This window comes from Cryptotermes secundus, unplaced genomic scaffold (genome assembly GCF_002891405.2).
Source record: "Cryptotermes secundus unplaced genomic scaffold, Csec_1.0 scaffold511, whole genome shotgun sequence".
In the NCBI taxonomy this organism is placed as follows: Eukaryota; Metazoa; Arthropoda; class Insecta; order Blattodea; family Kalotermitidae; genus Cryptotermes; species Cryptotermes secundus.
Window position 1 is genome coordinate 301,662 of NW_019727101.1, and position 24,334 is coordinate 325,995.

General features: G+C 40.0%; 2 protein-coding genes across 7 annotated transcripts in view; one reads left to right on the forward strand and one right to left on the reverse strand.

The window, feature by feature from the left end:
• The window catches only part of LOC111864413 (m7GpppN-mRNA hydrolase), a 60,983-nt gene that overhangs the window by 26,585 nt on the left and 10,064 nt on the right, over positions 1-24,334 (reverse strand). For 2 of the 6 annotated variants that reach the window (XM_023851637.2, XM_023851636.2), the window contains exon 1: positions 4,958-5,234. The exons of 2 other annotated variants lie outside the window; for them this stretch is intronic. The gene's annotated coding sequence lies outside the window, so the exon portion shown is untranslated. Of the gene's footprint in view, positions 1-4,567; positions 4,818-4,957; positions 5,235-24,334 lie in introns of those variants that run through there. 2 more of the 6 variants (XM_023851640.2, XM_023851638.2) reach the window with 1 other exon arrangement.
• Positions 6,204-24,334, forward strand: part of LOC111864417 (myotubularin-related protein 10-B) — a 30,780-nt gene continuing 12,649 nt past the window's right edge. Inside the window, exons 1-8 of the mRNA XM_023851651.2 lie at positions 6,204-6,414; positions 8,955-9,012; positions 9,799-9,935; positions 11,340-11,495; positions 13,687-13,811; positions 14,702-14,836; positions 15,658-15,819; positions 21,387-21,532. Of these exons, the coding sequence (XP_023707419.1) occupies positions 6,352-6,414; positions 8,955-9,012; positions 9,799-9,935; positions 11,340-11,495; positions 13,687-13,811; positions 14,702-14,836; positions 15,658-15,819; positions 21,387-21,532 (982 nt within the window). The 5' untranslated portion in view covers positions 6,204-6,351. The remainder of the gene's footprint in view (positions 6,415-8,954; positions 9,013-9,798; positions 9,936-11,339; positions 11,496-13,686; positions 13,812-14,701; positions 14,837-15,657; positions 15,820-21,386; positions 21,533-24,334) is intronic.

The window sequence follows — 24,334 nt, forward strand, 5'->3', positions numbered from 1 at the left end:
CTAAACACAACTTAAAAAACGAACACTTCGAGCAATTCTTCGGTACACTAGGTCAGAGGTTCTTAGCCGGAGGTGACTACAACTGCAAAAATATCCAATGGGGTTCAAGGCTAACGACTACGAAAGGAAAAGAACTCGAGAAATATATGCAGGAAAACAACTGTAAATACATCTCAAGTGGAACACCCACATACTGGCCAACCGACCCAGCAAAAACTCCAGACCTGCTGGACTTTTTCGTAGTAAAAGGAATTTCTCTAGCATACACGGACATAGTTCCTAGCTTCGAACTATCTTCAGATCATACCCCTATTATAATGACCATAAGCTCAACAGTGATTCAAAGACATACCACTCCACGTTTACACAACTATAACACCAACTGGAATAAATATAGAGAAGAAATTACTCATAACATAAACCTACAAATAAGGCTGAAGGATCCCGAAAGCCTAGAGCTGGCCACTGACACACTAACAAAAGTCATGCAACAATCCGCTATCCAATCTATCCCACTGCTGAATCCACAGAAATGCACCTACAACATTCCTCTAGAAATCAAACAACTCCTGAACAAAAAAAGAAAGGCAAGAGCGATTTGGCAACGAACCCACAACCCAAGAGATAAAACCATATATAACCAGCTAACCAACAAACTAAAAGCTAAATTGAAGGAAATGAGAGAAGCATCCTTTGCAGATTATATCCATAACCTTAATAGATACGACTACTCAATATGGAAGCCCATTAGAAACACAAGAAAACCAATAGAACCCTCGCCGCCAATACGAGACGCAACACTAAATGAAAGACCATGGGCAAGAAGTAACCAGGAAAAATCGGAACTCTTTGCACAACACTTTGCTCGTATATTCACCCCGCATAACGAAGAACAAGACCAAACTATAGAGCAAAACTTAACATCACCTACAACATCGCAACAAACTATAGCGAATGCCACCCCGAACGAAATTAAGGAGGTGATAAAATCCATGGGTCTAAAAAAAGCACCCGGACCAGACCAAATAACACCTAAAATGATGAGGGAACTTCCTAAAAAAGGCATTGTTCTATTAACTTACATCTTTAATGGCATAATAAGAATGTCCTACTGGCCCAAGCAAATTAAAATCTCACAAGTAATACCAATAGCTAAACCAGGAAAGGACCCAACAGTGGTTACTTCATATCGCCCAATCAGTCTTATATCAGTATTGTCCAAAGTTTTCGAAAAACTTCTACTAAGAAGAATAAACAAAGACTTAAGACCAGACGAATGGATTCCGCACCACCAATTTGGATTCCGACAGGGACACTCTACTGTGCAACAGATTCACCGTTTAACAAACATCATAAACAAAGCATACGAAGCGAGACAATATTGCACAGCAGTGTTCCTAGACGTCAGCCAGGCTTTCGATCGGGTGTGGCACAGTGGCCTACTATTCAAGGTCAAACAAACTCTCCCACCAAAGTACTTCAACCTCTTCAAATCTTACCTAAGGGACCGTCAGTTTCACATAAAAGTGGGTAATGAAAAGTCTGAACCACAACCAATAAAAGCAGGTGTACCACAGGGAAGCGTCCTTGGCCCAATGCTTTACACTCTATTCACATCTGACCTACCCACTTCCCCAGACACATCTACTGGAACATTTGCAGATGATATAGCCATTTTGACAACCAACGAAGACCCAGAAAGAGCAGCATTAAACCTCCAGCATCACCTCAGTGCACTACAAAATTGGTTCGAGAAGTGGCGCATCAGAATAAATGGAAATAAATCCTGTTACATAACCTTCACCCTACAAAAAGGTCTAACTCCTGATGTATACATCAACAATCAGCAAATACCACGAAAAACAGAAGTGAAATATCTCGGAATGACAATGGACAACAAACTTACGTGGAAGCAACACATAATCAAGAAGCGTCAACAAGTTGACTTAACCGTCAAAAAACTAAATTGGCTAATAGGCAAAAAATCAAAACTATCAATAGCTAACAAAATTCTGATTTACAAGACCATTATTATACCTATTTGGACGTATGGCCTGGAGCTATGGGGATGCTCCAGCAAATCAAATATAACAATAATCCAAAGAAGCCAGTCCAAGATCTTGAGAATGATAGCAAATGCACCATGGTACGTCTCCAATGCCACACTCCACACCGATCTCGGAATATCAACTGTCCAAGATGTCATCAAACGAAAAAGCACCAGACACCACACCAAAATCGAAACACATACAAATCCACTCATAATGGTGCTACGGGCGAGAGTAGTCAACAGACGACTAAAAAGAAACTGGCCAATTGACCTGATGTAAGGTACCGAGGATCCGTCGCTGGACGACTCCTCATCAAGACACCGAACCAAACAGACCATTAGCTTATAGAATGTAATTCTGATTGCTGATTAATAAAATAAAATAAAAATAAAAAAATAAAATATGCTATTAATATTTTTCGTGTGCAGAAGATGGTGCTTAGAATGATGACAGGTTTTATTAATAGAAACTCTTGTAGACAGTTATTTAAAACATTAAGAATTCTCCCCTTCAATCTCAGTATATTTTTTCTTTATTGTGTTTTGTGGTTGATAACATGGATTCATACCAATTTATATCAGATATACATAACAGAAATACAAGACAGGGTTACAAGCTTAATCTTTATCAACCCTCATCTCATCTACCAATACAGGGTGTTTCAAAAAGAGCTTTACTACTTTGAAAGCTTATATAAATTTATACAGAGGACATACACAATGTTTTTAACTGTCATAATGTCACAAAACACACGGAGTTTCATGCACGTGGTACTGTAGTACCCAATAAAGCCACCGCCAGTGCTCCCACAGTTGAAATCTAGATGGCTACTTTCACAGGTGCAGAGCGTGCTCATATGTTTCAGTACAAAGAAACGAAGTCTGCTACACAACTTCAAAGGAAATTTCGTTCTCAGTATCGCAAGGAACTTCCCAGTAGGCCTACAATTTACTCCTGTCACAAGAATTTTGTTTAGACTGGATGTTCTGTGGGCCATGCCAAGCCACCCAGTCGGCCACGTGTTTCTGATGCTACAGTGGAACAGATTAGGGAGAGCTTCGTTCGAAGTCCACGAAAGTCAACGCGACATGCGTCTCGGGAAACTGGTAATCCAAATGTTACCCTGTAGCGAGTGTTACAAAAACGTTTACACTTAAAAGCGTACAAACTATCCATCGTTCCAACACTTTACGGATGCAGATAAGGTGGTTCATAAGGAATTCTGTATGCAAATGTTTCATCGGATACAAGACAATGAGAAGTTTCTGGACTCCATAATTTTCAGATATGAGAGCACGTTTCATGTCAGTGGTAAGGCCAATACACACAACTGCAGGATCTGAGGCAGCAAAAATCCACGTGTCTCCCTGGAACATGTTTGTGATGGCCCAAAGGTGTATGTGTTTTGCGCCCTCAGCAAAGAAAGAGTATATGGCCCCTTCTTCTTCATGGAGACAACCATTACCAGTATCATATATCTGGACATGCTCCAAGAGTTCCTCATTCCACAGTTAGACGAAGATGACCATGAAGGACGCATTCACTTCCAGCAAGACGGCGCACGCCCTCATTACCTTGGAGAAGTGCGTGAGTACCCGTTTCCCAGGTCAGTGGATTGGTAGAGTGGTGCCGATAGCATGGCCACCTCGTTCCCCGGATCTTACTCCCATGGATTTTTTCTTATGGGGATCCGTTAAAGATTGAGTGTTCGTACCACCTTTGCCTGCAAATGTCACTGAGCTCCAAACTCGAACTACTACCTCAGTTGCAGAAGTAATGCCTGAGATGCTACATAGTGTGTGGCAGGAGACTGACTACAGGTGGCGCGTCTGCCGCATTACCAATGGAAGTCACACTGAACCATAACTATCCGAGGTAAAACTTGGTGTGTTTTGCTACATTATGACAGTCCAAAACGTTGTGTACGTCCTCTGTATAAATGTATATAAGCTTCGAAAGTTATAAAGCTTTTTGAAACATCCTGTATAACAGAAGGGAACCTTCTATATGGGTATCAACGTGTTTAATAATCTTCCTTTATGCTTAAAGCAATTATACAACAATTGCAATGGTTTCAAATCAGCTGTGAAGGATCTGTTGTGTTGCCATTCATTTTATACATTGGAAGAATATTTTGATTTTGAATATGATAAAAATAAAGATGTAATTTTTTGTAATAGGTGATTAATCATATACAGTTTCCAATATTTTATTTTTAGTATTGTTTTTATGCCCATATATGTAATGATATTGTGTAATGTTACTTGACTATTTGTAAGTTTGTACTGTGTTTTTATTGATTATGACAATTTCCACATCCTTTTACTTTGTATGGATCTATGGAAATAAAGGTGTATGAGAAACTCTATACTGAACCACGTGCAGTCTGTTATGAATTAATGTCTAACCGATACTTCAAGGCTTCTACCTAGAAAAATGCCAAGATTACATAAATCAGACAAAGAATAGCCTCTCTAATACAGGATCGACCATTTTGTGATATCCGAAAATCTCACCGTCACTAATCTCTACAACACGAGATCCGCCTTTTGTCGTGAAATCTGAAATGCTTAGTCACTAAGATCGCTAATATGAGATTCGCCACTTTGTTGTGGAGGTTGAAATTCTTACGTCACTAAATACGTGACCAACATGTTACCGATCGTATAAAACTGTAACTGCAAATCAGTATCTTTGCACACAAACTCTGGAAAACGCTCTGGAACGCAATCAATCTCTCTCTAACACCGAAAGAAACCGCCAAACACACTAGCTCTTTTGTTATAGATTACCTTCTTTCGTTTATCACATTTGTGCGGGGGAGGGGGACAATGTTCCTACTGTCATGTGGCTATGTGAAATACCTTATAACTTCATTGAACAATGCGTGAATTATCTGAACTTACCTTTCCACGAAATAAACTGGTGAGAGGCTAAGTCACTATTTACGACTAACCGTGAAGTTGTATGACGTTTACTTGCGTGCGCAACAGATTCTTCTGAACTTAAGAAGTAAAACTTTTCATAATACTCCAATGATTTACAAACAACGGCTTTATCGCTTACTACCAACTATAACTACTACGACGACTACGACTACTACTACACAAACTGCCGAAGGCTGCCGAAAATAGCGATTAGCCAACATTCAACAACCAACTTCAACATGCACACGCTTCGCGACCGTTGGCTACCCTGCCTGTTAGAAGCTGAAGAGTCGTAATCAGAGATTACTAGCATTACAATCCTCTGGATCGCCTCTGAATCTCTGGATAAAGACTATATGCAGATTCTGCGGTTCTCACAGGTTTGGTTACGAAGTGTTCTGGCTTCTATGAAGTAATTCCGTATAGTCCGTTGAAGTCAACCGAGGTTTCGGAGCTTCAAGATTTCAAGATGGTTTCTGGCTTGACTTATTCTTCAACCCTGAAGATGTAAGCAATGTGTTTCTCTGAAACGCCGGTTGACTTTCAACGGATTACATGACGTTATATCACAGATGAGAGAATCTTTCAGACCTATGTAAGATTCGAGGTTTTCTTCAGACCTAGTCCACAGCTTATTTCTCTAGGATAAATCCTTTTATTCGTCGTTAAATCTTTCAAACTTAAGGGATGTTTTAGACACAAAGTCAATAGAAAGTCCGTCGAGTGTAACAATTTGTAGGTCACTTCTTTATCACTTCTGCCTTACATGTTTCGGTTTAATAAAACCATCATCAGAGGCACATAGTATAATCATGATAACACTGTCGTTGTTTAAGATGTACACAGTTATATTTGCTGCGTGGACACTGCTACAATATGTCGACGTGTAAAAGCACAACACTTGCTAGGATTGTTGAATGCACGTTCAATTCTCGCATTCCATCCGAAACCGCCCTCAAGTTAAAACGCCAATGTTAAAATATTTAAAAAAAATTTTAACAATTTAATTTTTTTTTTAAACATTTGAAGTAAAATGTTAAGCTCCTCCTTGTTTTAGAATTTCGCATTTCTGACACACACAGAGCTAAAACACGTTGATGTCGTACTCAACAATTAACAAACACAAAACACTCCACAGCCCACTTCTACACATTATCAAAGTTATGCACGATTATCAGGTCATTAGGAAATTTAATTTTTTATTCTTATTGAGCTGGCACTTGTGGTCCACGTGGTAGAAGGCTGTGGCGGGATGCAGTTTTATAAATATATTATGTATTGTTGTGAAAGTGTGATATGGATACTAGAATGGTTTTGATATTTAGAAGCGAGAAACGTCTTTTAAGCTATATCCTTAATGCATAAATATAAAAATGAATGATCGAAAAACGTCAAATAGTTTTAAAAGCTATGTCGGATTTGAAGATGATTTCCAAGTAAGGAAGAAAATATTGTAATAGTATAGGATTGACTCTGTATGACGTTTGTATAATCAGCTTATAAATCTACCTATTTTAAGCAAGGTTATGAACATTGTTGAAGCTATAAATTTCGTATATGACGACAGCCCCTCCTGTAATTTAATAGGTTATGGTTGAAAAGTGTTCTCATTTTGCAGCAAATAATTATATCGAAAAATTATGTCTTCTCGGAACACCGTGTAGTGCTTTGGAAGTCAACCGACGTTTCGGAGGAACATGTTGCCTCGGTCTTCGTGGTCGAAGACGAAACCACTGCAAGTGAAGCAGGTAGCAAGTGGAGCTACATGTTTCTCCAAAACATGAGTTGACTTTCGGCAGACTACAGGGTGGTGTAATATCCCAGAAGACGGAACTCTTCATAACCACCACTGAGAATCTCAAGTCCTAGGTAATTATCCAGAAACTTGCTTTCTTTAAATTTTGGAAAGACTTGTATTTTTTTGCCAAACAAAACCCTACTAACAAATTAAATATGGAAATAAACTTTTATTAGAATCTAATGAGGTTAAATTCCTGGGAATAACACTGGATAATACTATATCCTGTAAAAAAAACCTATAGAATCAATTACAGGCAAACTAAATAAAGCCTGTTACATAATTAGGAAATCCAAACAGTACTTATGTAATGATGTTCTAAAAATGGTGTACTTTGCCTTTTTTCATTCAGTAATGTTTTATGGCTTGATTTTCTGGGGAAATTCAACTCATAGTAAGCATGTTATTAGATTGCAGAAGAGGGTTGTTTGATTAATTGTGGAAGCTGGGAATAGAGAATTGTGTACACTTCTTAGTCAATAAAAAATTCTACCTTTGCTCTCTCAATATATATATATATCTTGATGATGTTTGTAGTTGGTAATAAGGAAATGTTTTGTTGAAAATTCCAAGCTGTATACAACAGTAACTAGGAACAGTCTGAAGTTGCATCTCCCTTTATCAAATTTAACAGTTTTTCAGAAGGGTCCACAGGATATCGGACTTAAAATTTATAAGTCTTCCAGATAATGTAAAACAATTGTCCAGAAACAAACATCAATTTAAGAAAGCATTATTACTGTTTCTACATTCACACTCATTTTATGGTGTAGATGAATTTTTTGAACTACAGTGACAATAAAACTGATTAATGGGATTTTTACTTATATATATATCATTAAGTGAATATTTTAGATAATTATAATTATTTTATTCTTTTGACATGTGTGTCTGGTCTAAGATGCACTCTGTTACCTGTTATGTGGTGGAAATGGAGGTATGGTTGGCTCATTAATATTTAGGCAATTTGTTTAATTTCTTGAATCCAGTTTTTATATTTGTACTGAAGAGATTTGATATACGTATCAGTGTTCTCTTTGACTCATATAAATTGATTAATTGATGTAGGTAACTGTATCTATGAGACTTGTGTAATTTTGTATGAACATTGTTAAATGGACTATTTCCATATCCTCTGTTGTACCTATACATGGATACACAGAAAATAAATGAATGAAAATGAAAACATAGGTGTTTTTCAAGAAGTGACATGGGAAAGATTCATGGACCAGTTTCTCTACTCCAGAATAACAAGTCAGCCTTGACAAATCAAAGGAATGACAAACATGTTACTACATTTATAGTAGATCAACCACTGCAAATTAAACAAGAATTTTTAAATACAAGCAAATGTATCATCTAGTAAGATTGAAGATTTAAAATATTTTGTGTAACAAGATTATACAGTGAGTTATCTAGATAGTGCTGTGAAACTTATGCATCGTGTGCCAGTTAAACTTGTCAGTAGTGTCCCATTCTTCTGCTTGAATGTGGACTCACACATAAAACTTGATGTATGTTAGGTTACAGGGAATATAAATAGGTATAATCAAGTTAAATGTGTACCCCAGTTTAGAGTTTAGTATCCTCTGTATCTGAAAATTTGTTCTTTGGAAATAAAAGACTGAAAAGTCTGTTATGAACATTGTCATATCAAGTCTATGAGCAGGCTGTCAAGAATTCTACACCATTAATACTCCGGATTTCTTTTTTAAATAGTGGAAGATGTTGTAATGAAGCGAACATGGAAACCTTCGTGTAATAATAGTGGGATCTGCAATGATATTATTTATGCCTCTTATATCCACAGTTTTCAAGCCCTGTTTTTGATATACAGATGATGTTTTATAAGCACTTACACTTTTTTCTGGCATGTGTACATTCATACCTGACAGTTCAGAATTTTGGAGAATGTTATGTTGATTTAATGTAAAAATGTAACAAAACAATTTTGTGAAATTTAGTGATATCATATAGACCCTGTAGTAAAGAAGAAAAAATATTAAGTGACCCAATTACTTAGAAGTTTATTTACTGGAATTCTCTATGTAAAAATTTATAGCCTATGCTGTATTGACTCTTTGATTATTTATATGAAGTATGTAAAATATAAACTTTTATAATAATTAATTGGTGTACCTTAACATGATATAGAAGCCAAATATACATTTATTTCAGTCACTGCACCCAGGTGGTGAAGATAGTATCACAGAGCTGAACCCAAGACTATTGCCTGGTATGTATTGTAATATTATTTTCAAGCATTATGGTTTATGTCAGTGTTTTGTAAACTGGGCTGTAGACAAAGATTGATCTGTAAGGTATTAGCTGGAGGAGTATCATTTTCATGTTTAACAATGAAAATTCGCTGCTTCATTAAAATTTATACATATTTCTTCAGAATGCATTGCATTCATTATAACTAATAGGATCAGTTAAGTTATTTGCCACACAGTGGATACAAAGCTAAGAGACACTGTAGCATATAACCTACACAATGCATGCATCCAATTGCAAGCAACACATTAGAGTGTTTATTGAATGGAAACGAGAAAAAGATCTCTTTTATATTCCCCCCAGTTTTAGTGCATGGCACTGCTTGACTGGCAAAATGGGAGAGTTCACCTGTGGCTTTATTTGATTGGTAGGGTGATCACTGGTACAATAGGCCATAAGAGGCCGCAGTACAAGGGACTTAGTCCCACCCCACTAGCAATAAAAAAAATAGGGTGATCAAAACATGAACATGTGTACTGCAGTCTCCACAATTCTTTACAGCTCATCACTATATTTAAGTTTTATTTAACTATACAAGACCTCACTTGTAAACATTTTCTGCTTGCAAACAAAACAGGTATATTAACTTCACTGGCACAACAACAAACATCTGTTTCAAATTCACATATGTCAAACTTTGAATGAGTATGAGAGACACTGAATGTTAGGTTATACTGAAACTATGCTATAGGGTAGTGCCATTCAAAAACTGATGTAATCAACTGATGATGTGTGCTGTGTGTAGGTGAGGTTGTGATTGCTGAAGCCCAGAATGTATTGCTGTTTGCTCCTGTTAGTGAACAGAAGCAGGGCAAATCAGGAAGTTTGTGGGTTACGAACTTCAAGTTGACCTTCGTTACTACAGAAGAAAGGCCAAAAGAGGTAACTTGTTGCAGAACTACAAGTATAAAAAATACTATCTCCTAGTATATTGTCACGTGTTTTAGTCACTATAGATGGGGTTTGGATTGGTGAATAGATTTATTGACCACTCCCAGGTTGTAACTACAAAGAATTATTACACTACTGCTGATTTCCACACTAAGTCTTCTCAAGCTACTTTCACTACTCTGTATGTAGTAAGAGCACTCCACAATGGCTATTCATCTGCAGTGTCTTCACTAGACGTTTCCTGGTAAAAAAGTAAGTAAAGCTATCCCTGTAACAGGCCGTGAAGGCCCATAGGGTTGTGAGATGTTGAGGGTCCCACATCATCTAGACAATCAGCTCAAAGATGGCAGTAAGGTTGTCAGCCTTACGCGCCGGCCGCGCTTTACTCTCCAGGAAAATTATTTAATTCCTGGTACTCATTTCTGTTAGAGGCTGAGTGAACCCCAGGGCCATAGTGCAGCTGGAAGGATTAGATCAACTGAAAAAAAATCCAATGACCTCATCAGGACTTGAACCTGTGACCTTCCAGCTTGTAGCATAGCCCTTCAACCAACTACACTACCGCGTGTCCCTGACGTTTCCTGGTAATGAATCTTAGTGATGGAGATTATTCAGCTTCCGTTGCTCCCTGGTTAACACTCCACAGCTGAACACTCAACTCTCAACCCCATTGTACTCCCTTGCACTCCTTCAATTCTTCTCACTGCCCTCTTATAGTTCCCCAGCAGGGAACCCACAGAAAACGCTGTCTCTCTGTTGTCAAGAATGCGTGTTTATTGGCCTGTTACCTAGCAATGGATATACACGGACCACGTGTGTATTTCTGGTTTTGCCTAGAAATGGGTCTACATGTCACAATATGATGATGTGTAGTCTGATAGAAGCTTGCCTTAAACTACTACAAGAATACATGGCATCCTATCCTTGATGATCAGTGCTGTGAGAACTTTAAATCTCACACTGTTACAAGTATTTTATTTGTGTGTTTAATTTTGCTTTCTGTGTCAAGATATAAACAAGATAAGACTTAAAAATATATCACAAATTATTATAGCAGAGGAGGGCGGAAACTACACTCTGGATGGGGTAACTGTAGTCTTTTCTAGGAGCTGGATGGTTAATACAGGAGAGCTGTTTTGAAGAAAGTAACATAATTAGGCATATGTTCACCTACTGCATGTGGATTCTTGTTACATTCATACACATTATGGAAGCTTTAAATGTTGTCAAATATGCTAAGAGAAACTTCAGTAAGGATAACCAATAACATAAGTAAGATTTGACTCAGGTACCTCCTGTTACTGATAAACCACTCTGTTCAGTACAAAACATTATGTAGTTCAGTGTTATGTAACACACAAGTACAATCTCATAATAAAGTTATCATATTTTCAGGAATCTATACAGCAACAAAACTTACTGCTGGGAGGAAATGAAGTGTGCCTGTCAAACGTGGATGCGGTTTACCAGCTGATGGGGGACAAGAAACGTCGCCTCATGCCAGGCAGTAATGTATCTGTGAAAGTCAGCGGCCTTCATATTTTGTGCAAAGTAATTATTCTCATGTGACATTTGAGGTTCTGATAGTGCCAGCTGAAGAATACTGTTACCTAGTATGTGAAGTCTCAGTCTGGTAGCAAGCACTCACTTGGCTTTTTTTTTTTTTTAATTTCACTTAGTGGGGGTGGAGTCCAACTGGGTCCACTCAGCACGGCAGCCACTGTTTGGCCTATTGTAGCCTGCCCTGGGTGATTATGATGATGGAGAATTTGGTTGAATGAAGATTGGCAGGGGAAACTGAAGTACTCAGAGAAAACCCGCCCCAGCGCCAATTTGTCTACCACAAATCCCACTTGACCACACACGGGATAATATTTCTCATTATTTTCATGTAACTAATTCAATTGGGCAGAGTACTTCTTGGGAAACTAAGAGTTGCTCAGCTACTCAAGAAATTTTGCACCATCTATGGAACCCAGAGGTTCTTTATCATGTTTGTAGGAGGCAACAGCTGGTACCTATTGTGTCTCACCCTCACACCATTTCAGTTAAGATTAATTTTTTTTATTGCTAGTGGGGTGGGACTAAGTCCCTTGTACTGTGGCCACTTCTGGCCTATTGTACCAGCCCCAGATGATAGGTGAGGGTGATTGTGGAGCAATTGGTGGCATGAAGATTGGCAGGGGAACCGAAGTACTCAGAGAAAACCTGCCCCAGCTCCACTTTGTCCACCACAAATCCCACTTGACCAGACCCGGGATCAAACCCGGGCCACCGCGGTGGAAAGCCAGCGACTAACTGCTTGAGCTATGGCGTGGCCTTAAGATGCATTTTAATGTTATTCTTCCATCTACACCTGTGCCTTTCAGGTGGTCTCTAAGAGTTTCTGATGAAAAGTCTGCATTTCTCATATTTCTGGTGCATGCTAGATTCCATGTCCATCTCCCCGATTTCATCATCCTAATAATATTTAGTAAGGAGCTCAAATTATGAAGCACTTCACTGTGCAGTTTTCTCAAGTTTCATGTTATTCCTCCCTCCTGACATTCAATTTTTCTCAGCACCCTCTAGCACATTTGGGAGATAAATGCATAAAGAATTATAGACAGAAAATCTGCAGGAAAGAGACTGCTTGTGAGACATATACATTTCTTTTTTCCTTTGGTGCTACAGCCCCAATTTTGGCTTTGGCCTTCCTCCATGAAAATCTCCATTTAACTTTGGTTTACTAGATCTTAGGCATTCGGTAGGACTCTTTGGGTGGGTGATCAGCTCATTGCAAGGCCTCTACCTGTACACAAACGATCTGAACTCACAATCCCAGCTTCCGAGTGAGCAAAGACAGTGCATGCCTTAGGTAAGCCACACACCGGCATGCGTTAAGACATGTAACAGTGAAGACATGTTGCAAAGAAAGGAGCACAGTTGAAAGAAATGAGATTATGAAAACCACCGCACACCAGTCTGAGTCATGATACTGACATCAGCTTCATGCTGCAGACACGTGCAGCGAGACTTGGCAGGTTCTGTTTCTGTGCGTCGTGACTCAGACATCAGTACTCAAGGAACAGCACCAGTGTACATTATCGACATGAGTGAAGAGCATGACGTCATGTCATCAACTAGAGAAGATGTGGTAAGATGCAGACACGTGCTACTTTGGTGTGTGGACTTGAGTCTGAATCACGAATGAAGCAAGACTGTGTCTTTTCTCTCATGTCTTGATGCCGTTCGTGTGCAGCGGCCCTTAGACCTGATAGAGATATATGCATAGATGAAGATAATATTGATGTGCAAGTCTTAAAGAAATAGGATGTGAGGATGTGGATTGAATTAATTTGACTAGGATGGGGTTTAGTGAAAGCCTGTTTTGAATTACAGCAATGAACCTTCAGGATCTATAAAAGTAAATTCATACATACCATGTATAATGTACATAAGTATATATGAAGAAGATAACAAAGACTAACAGTAATGTCCTTACACCAAAATGGCTTCATACCGAGACAAACTGTCAATGGTAACATGCCTTGGACTGCTGTGGCCTGAGGTACAGATCACTTCATTTAATGAGCACAAATGATTAGGTTTTCTACTTTCACCTAATCCTGGATATTAATCCTCTCTCCACAATATTGGTGTCTATAACTGAAATGAGAGGACAGACATATAGGCCAGTTTAATAACATACTGTCATCACAAACCCTTTACACTCTGCACATTTTCAATTTGTTCATTTCAGAACATGAAGGTGCTGTCATTCAGCTTCAAGTTCTCACCTGTAGGGCATGGAAAGACCATAACCAATGCACTGCTACACCACGCTTTTCCAAGGAGACACAGCCTACTGTTTGCCTATGATTACAGGTCTGTTGTTGACAGTAATAGAAATTGTCTTTACTCTCTACAGGTTGATGTGTGAGCATTTTCTTGGACAAATGCATTTATGGACTTTGTCAGTTTCCAGAATGAACAGATAGTTTTCATAAACTTTCTTAACGGATATAGTTTACTTTCTTGGGGGGTAGATTATGAATTCTTACTTTTAGATGGATATGTGTTGCCTTAAATCTGTCCTTCTTTCTGAGGTGCTTCATCAATAGGTTAGAAGAGAAATGAACCCCATTGTTTTACCATGTAAGAAGAATGACTAGAACAAGAATACCAAGGGTATTAGAATTAAAATTTTAAAGATGATGTGTGATGATATGGAACAACACAGTTCAGCCAGGTACCGAAGACAAAATAGAAAGACACAACAAGGAAAGGCTGTGGTAATAAAGAAGAGACTGGAGACTTTTTGACCCGTCATCCCAACTAAATCGAGATGATACTAGAAGGAAAAAGTAAAGCATTAGTTTTTTATATGTTTATCAGGAATGGATTTTAAAAAGATCAAACACTAAAATCTTAATGAAGACCAGGAATGACGAGTGTTTCCCTTATTTTTGATAGTTTGCAGAATTTTTAAATGAGGTTTCTCTATATTATGCTTGACTCTTCGGCCTAGGTCACGCTATTGTGACAACACAGGTGCATGGCCCAACAGGCCTTAAATCACATTTTTGCCATACAAATACCATCACCCTAGAGTTAAATTCTAGCTGCTAGCACTCATAGTAGGGGAGAATTCAATTGTCTGTTCCTAAATGATACAAGTTAAATATGCACAGTACAAGGAATTCTATGATTGGTGATATTGCTATACTGTACTCTTGTGCAGTATAATAAAAATAATAATTACCCTTCTGTTTCAGAGAACCATACTATAATTTCCAGCGAGAAGTATGTTCCTTCCGGGGCCTGGCTGACTGGGAACGAGAGCTGTCAAGAACTGGTTGCCAGGGTTGGAGGCTATCAGCAGTGAATCAAAATTTTCAGCTTTCCACAAGGTGAAAATGATTTGGAAATCAGTGGCAGGAACTTTCTTTACACTCATCTTGGCCTTTAAATTTTGCTTTTATTCTTCCTTCACTCTTATGTATCACAAGTTATTGTAAAATGAAACCATCCATGCCAAAAACAGGGTTTGCAGCAATTTGGCCCAGTTTAGAAGCACACTGAGTGGTCACATCTTTGAATTCATTTCAGCTTCTAAATTGCTTTCCTTTATTGTGAGCGAGCATTTTTCAAATGCTCATACAGTTAAATCCACCCCATACTGACAAACCTTTCACTAAGAAATGCTACAAGCAGATTTAATTTTGTTACTGCATCTGGAGCCATGTCAACTCCTTTATAAATATCTGAAAAAGTAAGGAAACAATCAAAATTGGATTTACCTAAAATTTTTGATGAACTTTTCACACCAGATTATATACAGATTATAAGATTTGAGTCTCTTGGTATCTTGTCTTCTTGGATGAGACATCATGTAGTTTGGTGGCTAGGTAGCAATATTTTGGAGGAACTGTCTACCAAATTGGAAGGTGTCTCATCCAAATCCATCAAGTAATTTAGGAATTCAAACTTCTCAACAGGTTTTTATGTTCTCATGGTGATGAATATTAAGATTACTGTTTTCTGGGATGTCATACAGTTTGGTAGGTAGGTAGGTACCAACATTTTAGAGGAACCTCTCTACCAAACTTCATGGCATTGCATCCAAATCCAGCAAGTACTTTTGGAATTCTAACATCTGGACAGATGTGCATCTCCCTGTTATTTTCCACATATGATGCAGAATATCTAAAAATGATCTTTGTATTTCCAGTTTACCTCAGTGGTTGGTAGTGCCACAAGCACTATTGGACTGGCAGCTCGGTGATGCAGCAAGGCATTTTCGAGGATGTAGGCCCCCTGTTTGGTGCTGGGGAACGTCACAAGGAGCAGCCCTTGTACGCATGGCAGATATTGATCCCACTATTACTGAGAGGTGAGTATTTAGAACTTGTTTAAATGATAAATTGGTCTTGAGGAAATACTGAAACAGTCACCATAAGAATCACTTTGCAGATATGGATGTTGTTTTGGGTGAGGCACCATATAGAACTAGGCCATACTTCTGGTATTCTAGAGCTCATTACTGTCTGTCTTCAAGGCAAAAATGAGTGCTCAGTGGGCTATGTTGATATTGTGACGTATTTGCGATATGCAGGACACCCCCTCCCCCACCAGCGGTGACGTAACAGCATCAGAGCGCTGTCGCTGCTATGGTAACAGGCCAGTAAACACTCTGCCCCCCTCCCCCACAGTGATGTAACAGGGGACACCGCTGTAATACGAGGCAACAGGGAACAGTATACAAAGCCGGCTGAGCAGTATGTGAGCAGAGTGTGTGTGATCAGGAGTGACGCAGTGTGAATCATGAAGTCGCCAAGTGCAGTTGCAGTCTAGCATTGACCGGAGTGAATGGAGACAGACGAAGTATTTGTGATACTGCCGATGACAGTAAATGTGAGACTGTAAATTGTGTAATTGTGAGAGCGAGTGTTCAATAAATTCGCTATATTCAATATGACGTGAAGTTATTTGTCCCGTGACCTACCGAACACATGACAATTTGGTGTCAGAATTGGTTTACAAACTTAAACACGCCACAAATTAGAACGAACTGTTGTACATCGAGTGTTATCCTGCAACAAAAAAAAAGGGGGGGGGGAGAAGCAAGAAATGCAGGCAATAATTGAGGCAAAATTTACACCAACTCGAAAGCCTGGTGAGAAGAGATGGCCACAGAAAGAAAAGCTACCCAAGCAAGGACGGAAGCCGCCTGAGTAGAAACAAGAGCTGTCAAAGCAAGGATGGAAGCCATGTGAAGAAGGATGGACGCCAAGCACAAGGAGATAATAGCTGAAAGCAAACCTGAAATGGACATAGAGACAATGGCCTGCCAAGAGATGGAGGAACGTCTAGTAAAAGAAAAGCCAGCCTCAGTGGACATGAAACCTGAGGTGGCACAACAAGGCGAAATCCCTGGTGAAGATGCTGTTGTGAAACCGGTCAAAGAATGGAAGAAGCCGCTTTGGGGCAAGAGGCAAGCTGCAGAGTGATGCGAGGAGCCAAAGGAACTGACCCGAAGAATTTGTGGATCCTGGAGGAAGTTGGCTGCCGCCCGCAGGAAGGTGTTCTGCTGTGCAACAGTGGCACGACGTAGGAGAGAGGCCTTCAAGAAAGAACGGACCCAAAATCAGGATGGGTGCCACAAGAAATATGTCACCACTCCCAGAAGGATGACCCGCCACGCAGGAGTGGCACGGCGCAAGGGACACATCATCGGGAACAACCAAACTTGGAACAACATTGCAAGAGGAGCCCTCAGAGGGTGGAGACTTCAGGTGGAACCGGAGGGCAGCATTGGAGTGAAGGATGAACACACAAGACGGCGGCTGCATCCTGGGAATGAGAGAACATCCAGCTGAACTCTCAGGAAGACCCTAGGGCTGGATATGAGGCAACAAGCAGTAGAGATTTCCAGTGGATTACAGAACATCAAAAACTGGACACTGTGGAGGGGTTGACCCCCTCCGAAATGGAAAAGAGACTATAAGCAGAGGAAGAACCAGTAATGTAGAAAGACCGGCCTCCCCAGAGTGAATGAGGGGAGATGAAAGTGATATAACGGATCGACAAATGCTGGATCATGGAACTGTTCGGGATGAACAATCTTAACTCTTTGACTGGCGCGGGCGCGTTTTAACGCCCGGATGATGCCAGCCGTTCCCTGGCGTTGGCGTGTTTTAGCACTTTGATAAACTCATCCCTTATTTGCTCTCTTGGCACTCATCACCCAAAGACATATATATATGATAGTTTTTGTGCATGGTTGTAAAGAACCCTTGTTAACTTTGTGGGGGTCTATATTAGTGTCAGAACCCTCCGAGAAGGAAAAGGTCAGAAAATATTTCCCATTCATTCAGTTTCACCATGGCTTCTCACAGCAAGTGTCGGAATGTTCCTACAGACCAGCTGGAAAATGTTGTGAACGAGATTTGTGCTGATGATGATAGTGGCGATGAAATAATGATTCCTGAATTAGATGAAGTTGATAGTGACAATAATACAGTGATAGACAATGATCCACAAAACAGTAATCATGAACAGTTACCTACCACGAGTGCGGTGCCTGACACGCCCATCTCATGGACGTACGGAGACATTGTACCAACAATAGTTCTATTTACTAGTAGTTCCGGGATCAAAATTGATATAACACATAAAATGCACCCCTTTTCATGGATTAAAATTTTTCTGGATGACAACTTAGTAAATCACATCACAACTGAAACCAATCTCTATGCTTACCAGCACTTCAACATACATGAGTTAGCTCCTCACTCTCAAGAACACAATTACAAATATGTCACACCAGATGAAAACTGGACATACTTAAGAATTGTGTTCATGACAGGAATCGACAAACGCCCTGAAATTGAAGAATACTGGTCTACTAGGCCCCTATTTCACACTCCATGGTATGGACAAAAGATGTCTTTGCGGCGGTTGAAACAGATTTCAAAATTTCTTCATTTTGCTGACAACGATGCACGACCAGGTGACTGTGAAGATCACCTGTGTAAAGTTAGGCCAATTATAGACTCAGTGGGGAAATTTAGAAACACATATATCCCTGAAAAGGAAATTGCAATAGATGAAGGAATGATCGCTTGGAAAGGACGTCTTATCTTCCGAGTATATATGCCTGATAAACCTGATAAGTACAGTATAAAGGCTTATCTTGTTTGTGAATCGACAAGTGGATATATTTGGAATTTTGAAATTTATTGCGGAAAATCAAGACCTATAAAGGAATTAGTTGTCGATCTTTTGGGGCCACAGCTTCAAGATAAAGGGTATCATCTCTACCAGGATAACTATTACAATAGTGTAGAATTGTGTGAGACATTATTACAGAGAAATACCTGTGTGTGTGGAACCTTCAGAATGGACAGAGGAGCCCCTAAAGAACTAAAGGATGACATAAAAAATTTGAAAAAAGGGGAATCTGTGTTTTCTAGGAAGGGGCAGGTTCTCATACAGGTGTGGAGAGATAAAAGAGACGTCAAACTTATGTCCACTCTTCACACTGCAAAAATCGTGGAATCTGCAAAAATGAATCGCAAAGGAGAAAAAATATGCAGACCCGAGGTAATTGGGGACTACAATAAACATATGAGAGGGGTTGACAGGGCTCATCAAATGCTCCATTATTACACTTGTTCCTGCAAAACTGTAAAGTGGACAAAGAAACTGGTGTTTTTCTTGTTGCAAATGGCAGCGTTGAATAGTTTCATTCTATTCAAAAAGAACACAACAAACGAAAAATACAAGAAGAGAAATTACAAATTCAAAGATTTTATATTCGACTGTGTAGAAAAAATGACAGAACCAAACAAACAGTGTGGAGAGGGAGAACAGTCAAGGAATGAAGTGGATGACGAATCTATTGCGTCAGACTCGAGTGCAGTCACGCCTCCGCCCGCGACCTTGAGAAGACCACCAGTGAAAGACCCAGAAAATCGTCTAGAGGGTGGCTTGAAAGTTCACAAAATGGTCCATGTTCCTCCCAGTAACAATAAGAAGAATGGTGCCATGAGAAAGTGTTGCGTGTGTGCTAAGCACAAGATTAGAAAAGAAACAAGTGTCATGTGTGCAGGCTGTGGTGTGGCTCTCTGCAGACTTTCATGTTTCAATGTTTATCACACGAAGAAAAACTACTACAAAGGTATGGAAAGACATTTCTTGCATAAAACATTGTCTTTTTATTAGTTCCTGAGAATTTCGTGTTTAAAAACCAATTTTTGTTGAAGTTATTTAGAAAAAAGTAAACACATGCATTTTAGCGACTTAAGGCTTAAAGGGCCTGCCAGGACGGGTGGGATTTAAATACCCTTTGGGCCAGTCAAAGAGTTAAGAAGGGAGCGGATGTAACGGCCGGAGAATAGTCACTGCAAGCGGAGTAGCCAGACAAAAAGAAGACGTTGCAAAAGCAGCCTTCAAATAAAAGGAACGGGGATGCACCGTTAGGCTATTTGGGACAAACAGCCTTAAGGAGGGAGCAGTGTGACGTATTTGCGATATGCAGGACACCCCTTACCCCGCCAGTGGTGACGTAACAGCATTGGAGCGCTGTCGCTACTACGGTAACAGGCCAGTCAACACTCTGCCCCCCCCTCCCCGCGGTGACATAACAGCACTTCCCACTGTGACGTAACAGGGGATGGTATAAAAAGCTGGTTGAGCAGTATGTGAGCAGAGCGTGTGATCAGGAGTGACACAGTGTGGATCAGTCTAGCATTCACTGGAGTGAATGGAAACAGGAGAAATATTTGTGATACTGCCATAATTGTGAGATTGTAAATTGTGTGTGAGAGCGAGTGTGCAATAAATTTGCTATATTCAATACGGTGTGAAGTTATTTGTTGCGTGACCTACCCAACACGTGACAGTATTTATATACAAAATAATTTTGTAGACAGGTCTGTGAAGAAAGCTTAAGCATTATCTGTTGTTCGGACTTTATGAGGGAGCCACAAAATCTTCCGCCTGAGTGCATGATCACTGAAGTATCAGGAACTGCTCCGCCAATTGGCAGCAGATGGAAAGTGACACAGAGAAATGTACCTTGTAAGTTAGGTTTGAGGTTTCTACAGCATTAACTGTAAATATTAGTGTCTTCTCAGCAGGCTCCTCTGACAGTTAGAAGCCATTATGAAGCAACAGCTAGTGAACAAACAGCATTATCAATCCAAACCCCCGCATCTGGTCACTAACACATGATAATATGTATACAGCAGAAGAAAGGAACCCTTGTTCAGTGGCTGTAGACTGGCATGAAAAGAAATAAAATAAAACAGAAAGTTGAAACACATTGAAAAGATGTGAAGATTTTCAGTCCTTATAAACTATCACTGATACATACTACTTACACAGATGCAGTCGTTAACACTTACATCATGTGAAGCTAACCAGTACTGTGGGGGTCAAAAAGTTGTATAGCTAAACCACAAAATGGGTAATTGAGAGTGTACTGTAGTTGCTTTATTTTGATGACTAAGACAATAAAAATCTCTGAAAGATCAGCAGTACATTATAATTAAACTTGGTGCCTTCGGCAAGGAACAGGATCTGCTTTAGCCTTGAACTGGTAGCAAGATTTAATAAAAAATATGGCCGCGCCATAGCTCAAGCGGTTAGTTGCTGGCTTCCCACCACGGCGGCTCGAGTTCAATCCCAGGTTTGGTCAAGTGGGATTTGTGGTGGACAAAGTGGCACTGGGGCAGGTTTTATCTCAGTACTTCCATTTCCCCTGCCAATCTTCATTCCACAATCACCCTCACCTATCATCTGGGGCTGGTACAATAGGCCAGAAGTGGCCGCAGTACAAGAGACTTAGTCCCACCCCACTCGCAATAAAAAAAAACAGCCTTGAAGTACTCTTAAAACCAGAAAATTTCCAAGATTTTATTTTGTACATAATTATTTTGGGATTTAACATTACAGAGTAAAAGAAAATGTGATGTTGGAGAATGTGAGGAAGTCGCATCCTCACCTAAAACAGCCAGTGCTGCATGACTTGAGCAAAGACTTCCCAACCCCAAGAGATGTACAGCTCAGCTACACCAAACTCCGGAAACTGTGTGCACCAGGTTAGATCACTGTCAGTAACTGAAAAATCAATTACATTAATGGAGACTTTTTTAACTTAGTAAATTCATTCACAGCCCCACTGCTGTAGAGGTAAGCATTCTAGTTTCATAATAAAAAGAAAATATGGGTTAGTATGACAGCCGACCAGCTGTAGACAGGAATACGGTGAACTTCCAGAACATGTCCAACATACTGTACATGTATTTACTTTATTTATGTACACACTTTTTAGCAAAAAATTGTGTGAAAGTTATGGCATGCAAAATATGTGACTACTTCTTTCCAGAGTATAATTTTGTATGTGTCCATATTTTGTTAGTTGCTCAAGCATAAGTGCTTGTCAGCACTTTCAGAAATAATGATATGTCCAAACTGATAACATATTGTGGCATGTAGACCTGTTGCTAGGCAACAACCATGAAATAAACAACTAAGCAATGGCCCATAAACAGCAACAGAGGAAAGCTGTTTTCTGTGCAGTCTGTGCCAAAATGTTATGAGCAAGATGAATTGGTTAGTGAGTTAGAGGACTTCTGTGGTTCAGTCATTGTGAGCTGTTGCTGTTTGAAGCAGGTAGCTGGAGGAAGGGAACTGTTTGCCATTGGAACCAGCTACCAAGCAAGGACAGTGAAGATGTGACTGTGGACACTAGTGCGCTTGCATCACACACTATATCAAAGAGTCCCATAAATCTGATCATCAATAGTCACTTGATCACACACAACCATAGAAATCAGAAGTCAGGCTATATGAAAAGATGCAAATTAAATGATTAATTATTTAAATCCATATGTATTTAACCAACCATATGTGGCTAAAAAAGTTGGATGCAAGTATATAGTATTTAATGTTCACCCCCATCTGAAATTTCTTGTCTAAAAGTAAGGGTGCATAAATTATGTGAGTATATACAGTAATTTTGTGATGCAATTTCTAGTAGAATTTGTATGGATATAACGGGTGTTTCACTCGAGGTGGAACCCGGCATTTTGTTAATAACTCGGATACTAATAAAGATATTGCAACGAAATTTGGAATGGCTTACCTCAGTTCATGTGGAGTCTGGTGACATCATAACAAGTGCTGGAAATGGCCATCATTTGCGTCCAGACAGCATTGGACTCGGCGTGCCATGTTTTGGAAAGTCCTTGCCCATACGTCAGGTGTCACTTCTTGGATGACCTCACTTATGTTTGCTTTTAAAGCCTCTATGGTTCGCGGTTTGTTGGCGTAAACTTGCGCTTTCAAATGTCCCCACAAAAATAATCAGGTGGCGTTAGATCGGGCGAGCACGGTGGCCAAAGTCCCCTGGAAATGACGCAGTCGCCAAAAAAATACTGGATTTTGGCCATGCTTGTGTGCGAGGTGTGTGCTGTTGCTCCATCCTGCTGGAAATAACTGATAGATAATTCCTCATCGTCCAGTTGATTCACAAAGCAGTGGAAGATATCTAGGTACACTGCTGTTGTGATTGTCATGTCGAAGAAGATGGGTCAAATTATGCGCTGCCGGGAAATTCCACACCAAACACCAATCTTCTTGGAATGAAGGGGTTCTTTGTGTATCGCATTGGGATTCTCGCTTGCCCAAATGCGACAGTTTTGCGAATTAATGTATCCGGGAAAAAGTGCGAAGAGAGTGGCATATTGTCAATGGTTACAGACCCTTGTCCAGGATAATCCGGACATTCTGGACTACACTTGGTTTTCGGACGAGGCGTGGTTCCATCTTTCCGGATACGTTAATTCACAAAATTGTCGCATTTGGGCAAGCGAGAATCCCAATGCAATACACAAAGAACCCCTTCATTCCAAGAAGATTGGTGTTTGGTGTGGAATTTCCCGGCAGCACATAATTGGACCCATCTTCTTCGACACGACAATCACAACAGCAGCGTACCTAGATATCTTCCACTGCTTTGTGAATCAACTGGACGATGAGGAATTATCCATCGGTTATTTCCAGCAGGATGGAGCAACAGCACACACCTCGCACGCAAGCATGGCCGAAATCCAGTCTTTTTTTGGCGACTGCATCATTTCCAGGGGACTTTGGCCACTGCGCTCGCCTGATCTAATGCCGCCTGATTATTTTTTGTGGGGACATTTGAAAGCGCAAGTTTATGCCAACAAACCGCGAACCATAGAGGCTTTAAAAGCAAACATAAGTGAGGCCATCCAAGAAGTGACACCTGCCGTATGGGCAAGGACTTTCCAAAACATGGCGTGCCAAGTCCAATGCTGTCTGGACACAAATGGTGGCCACTGCTCGTCTAACTTTTAATGGTCTACCAGAAAAGTGTAAAATAAATAGGAAGGGGCAGTGCCATAGCTCAGGCAATTAGTTGCTAGCTTCCCACTGTGGCAGCCCAGGTTTGATTGCAGGTCATGTGGGATTTGTGGGAGACAAAAGTGGCACTGGGGCAGGCTTTCTCTGAGTACTTTGATTTCCCCTACCACTTTTATTCTACCAATCGCTTCACATTCATTAATTGTCCTATCTTCTTGATACTGACACCATCATTAAATAATCAACTTAAAAAATGAGGAAGGACTGACACTGATTGACCTAAATTATACAGGGTGTCCCAGGAGGAATGGACCAAACTTCGGGAGGGTGTTCCTTATGTTAAAGTATGCCGATATAACCCAAAACACCTATGTCCAAAGTTGAACGGTTACGGAGATAATGGCCCGAGAAAAGTGTGGTCTTCTTGCAGGTCCACGCACTGTGGACAGTCAGCTGTGACTGTTATCTGTTTGTACTTGAGTGTGGTGATGTCACACTAGCCGTGATCTCAT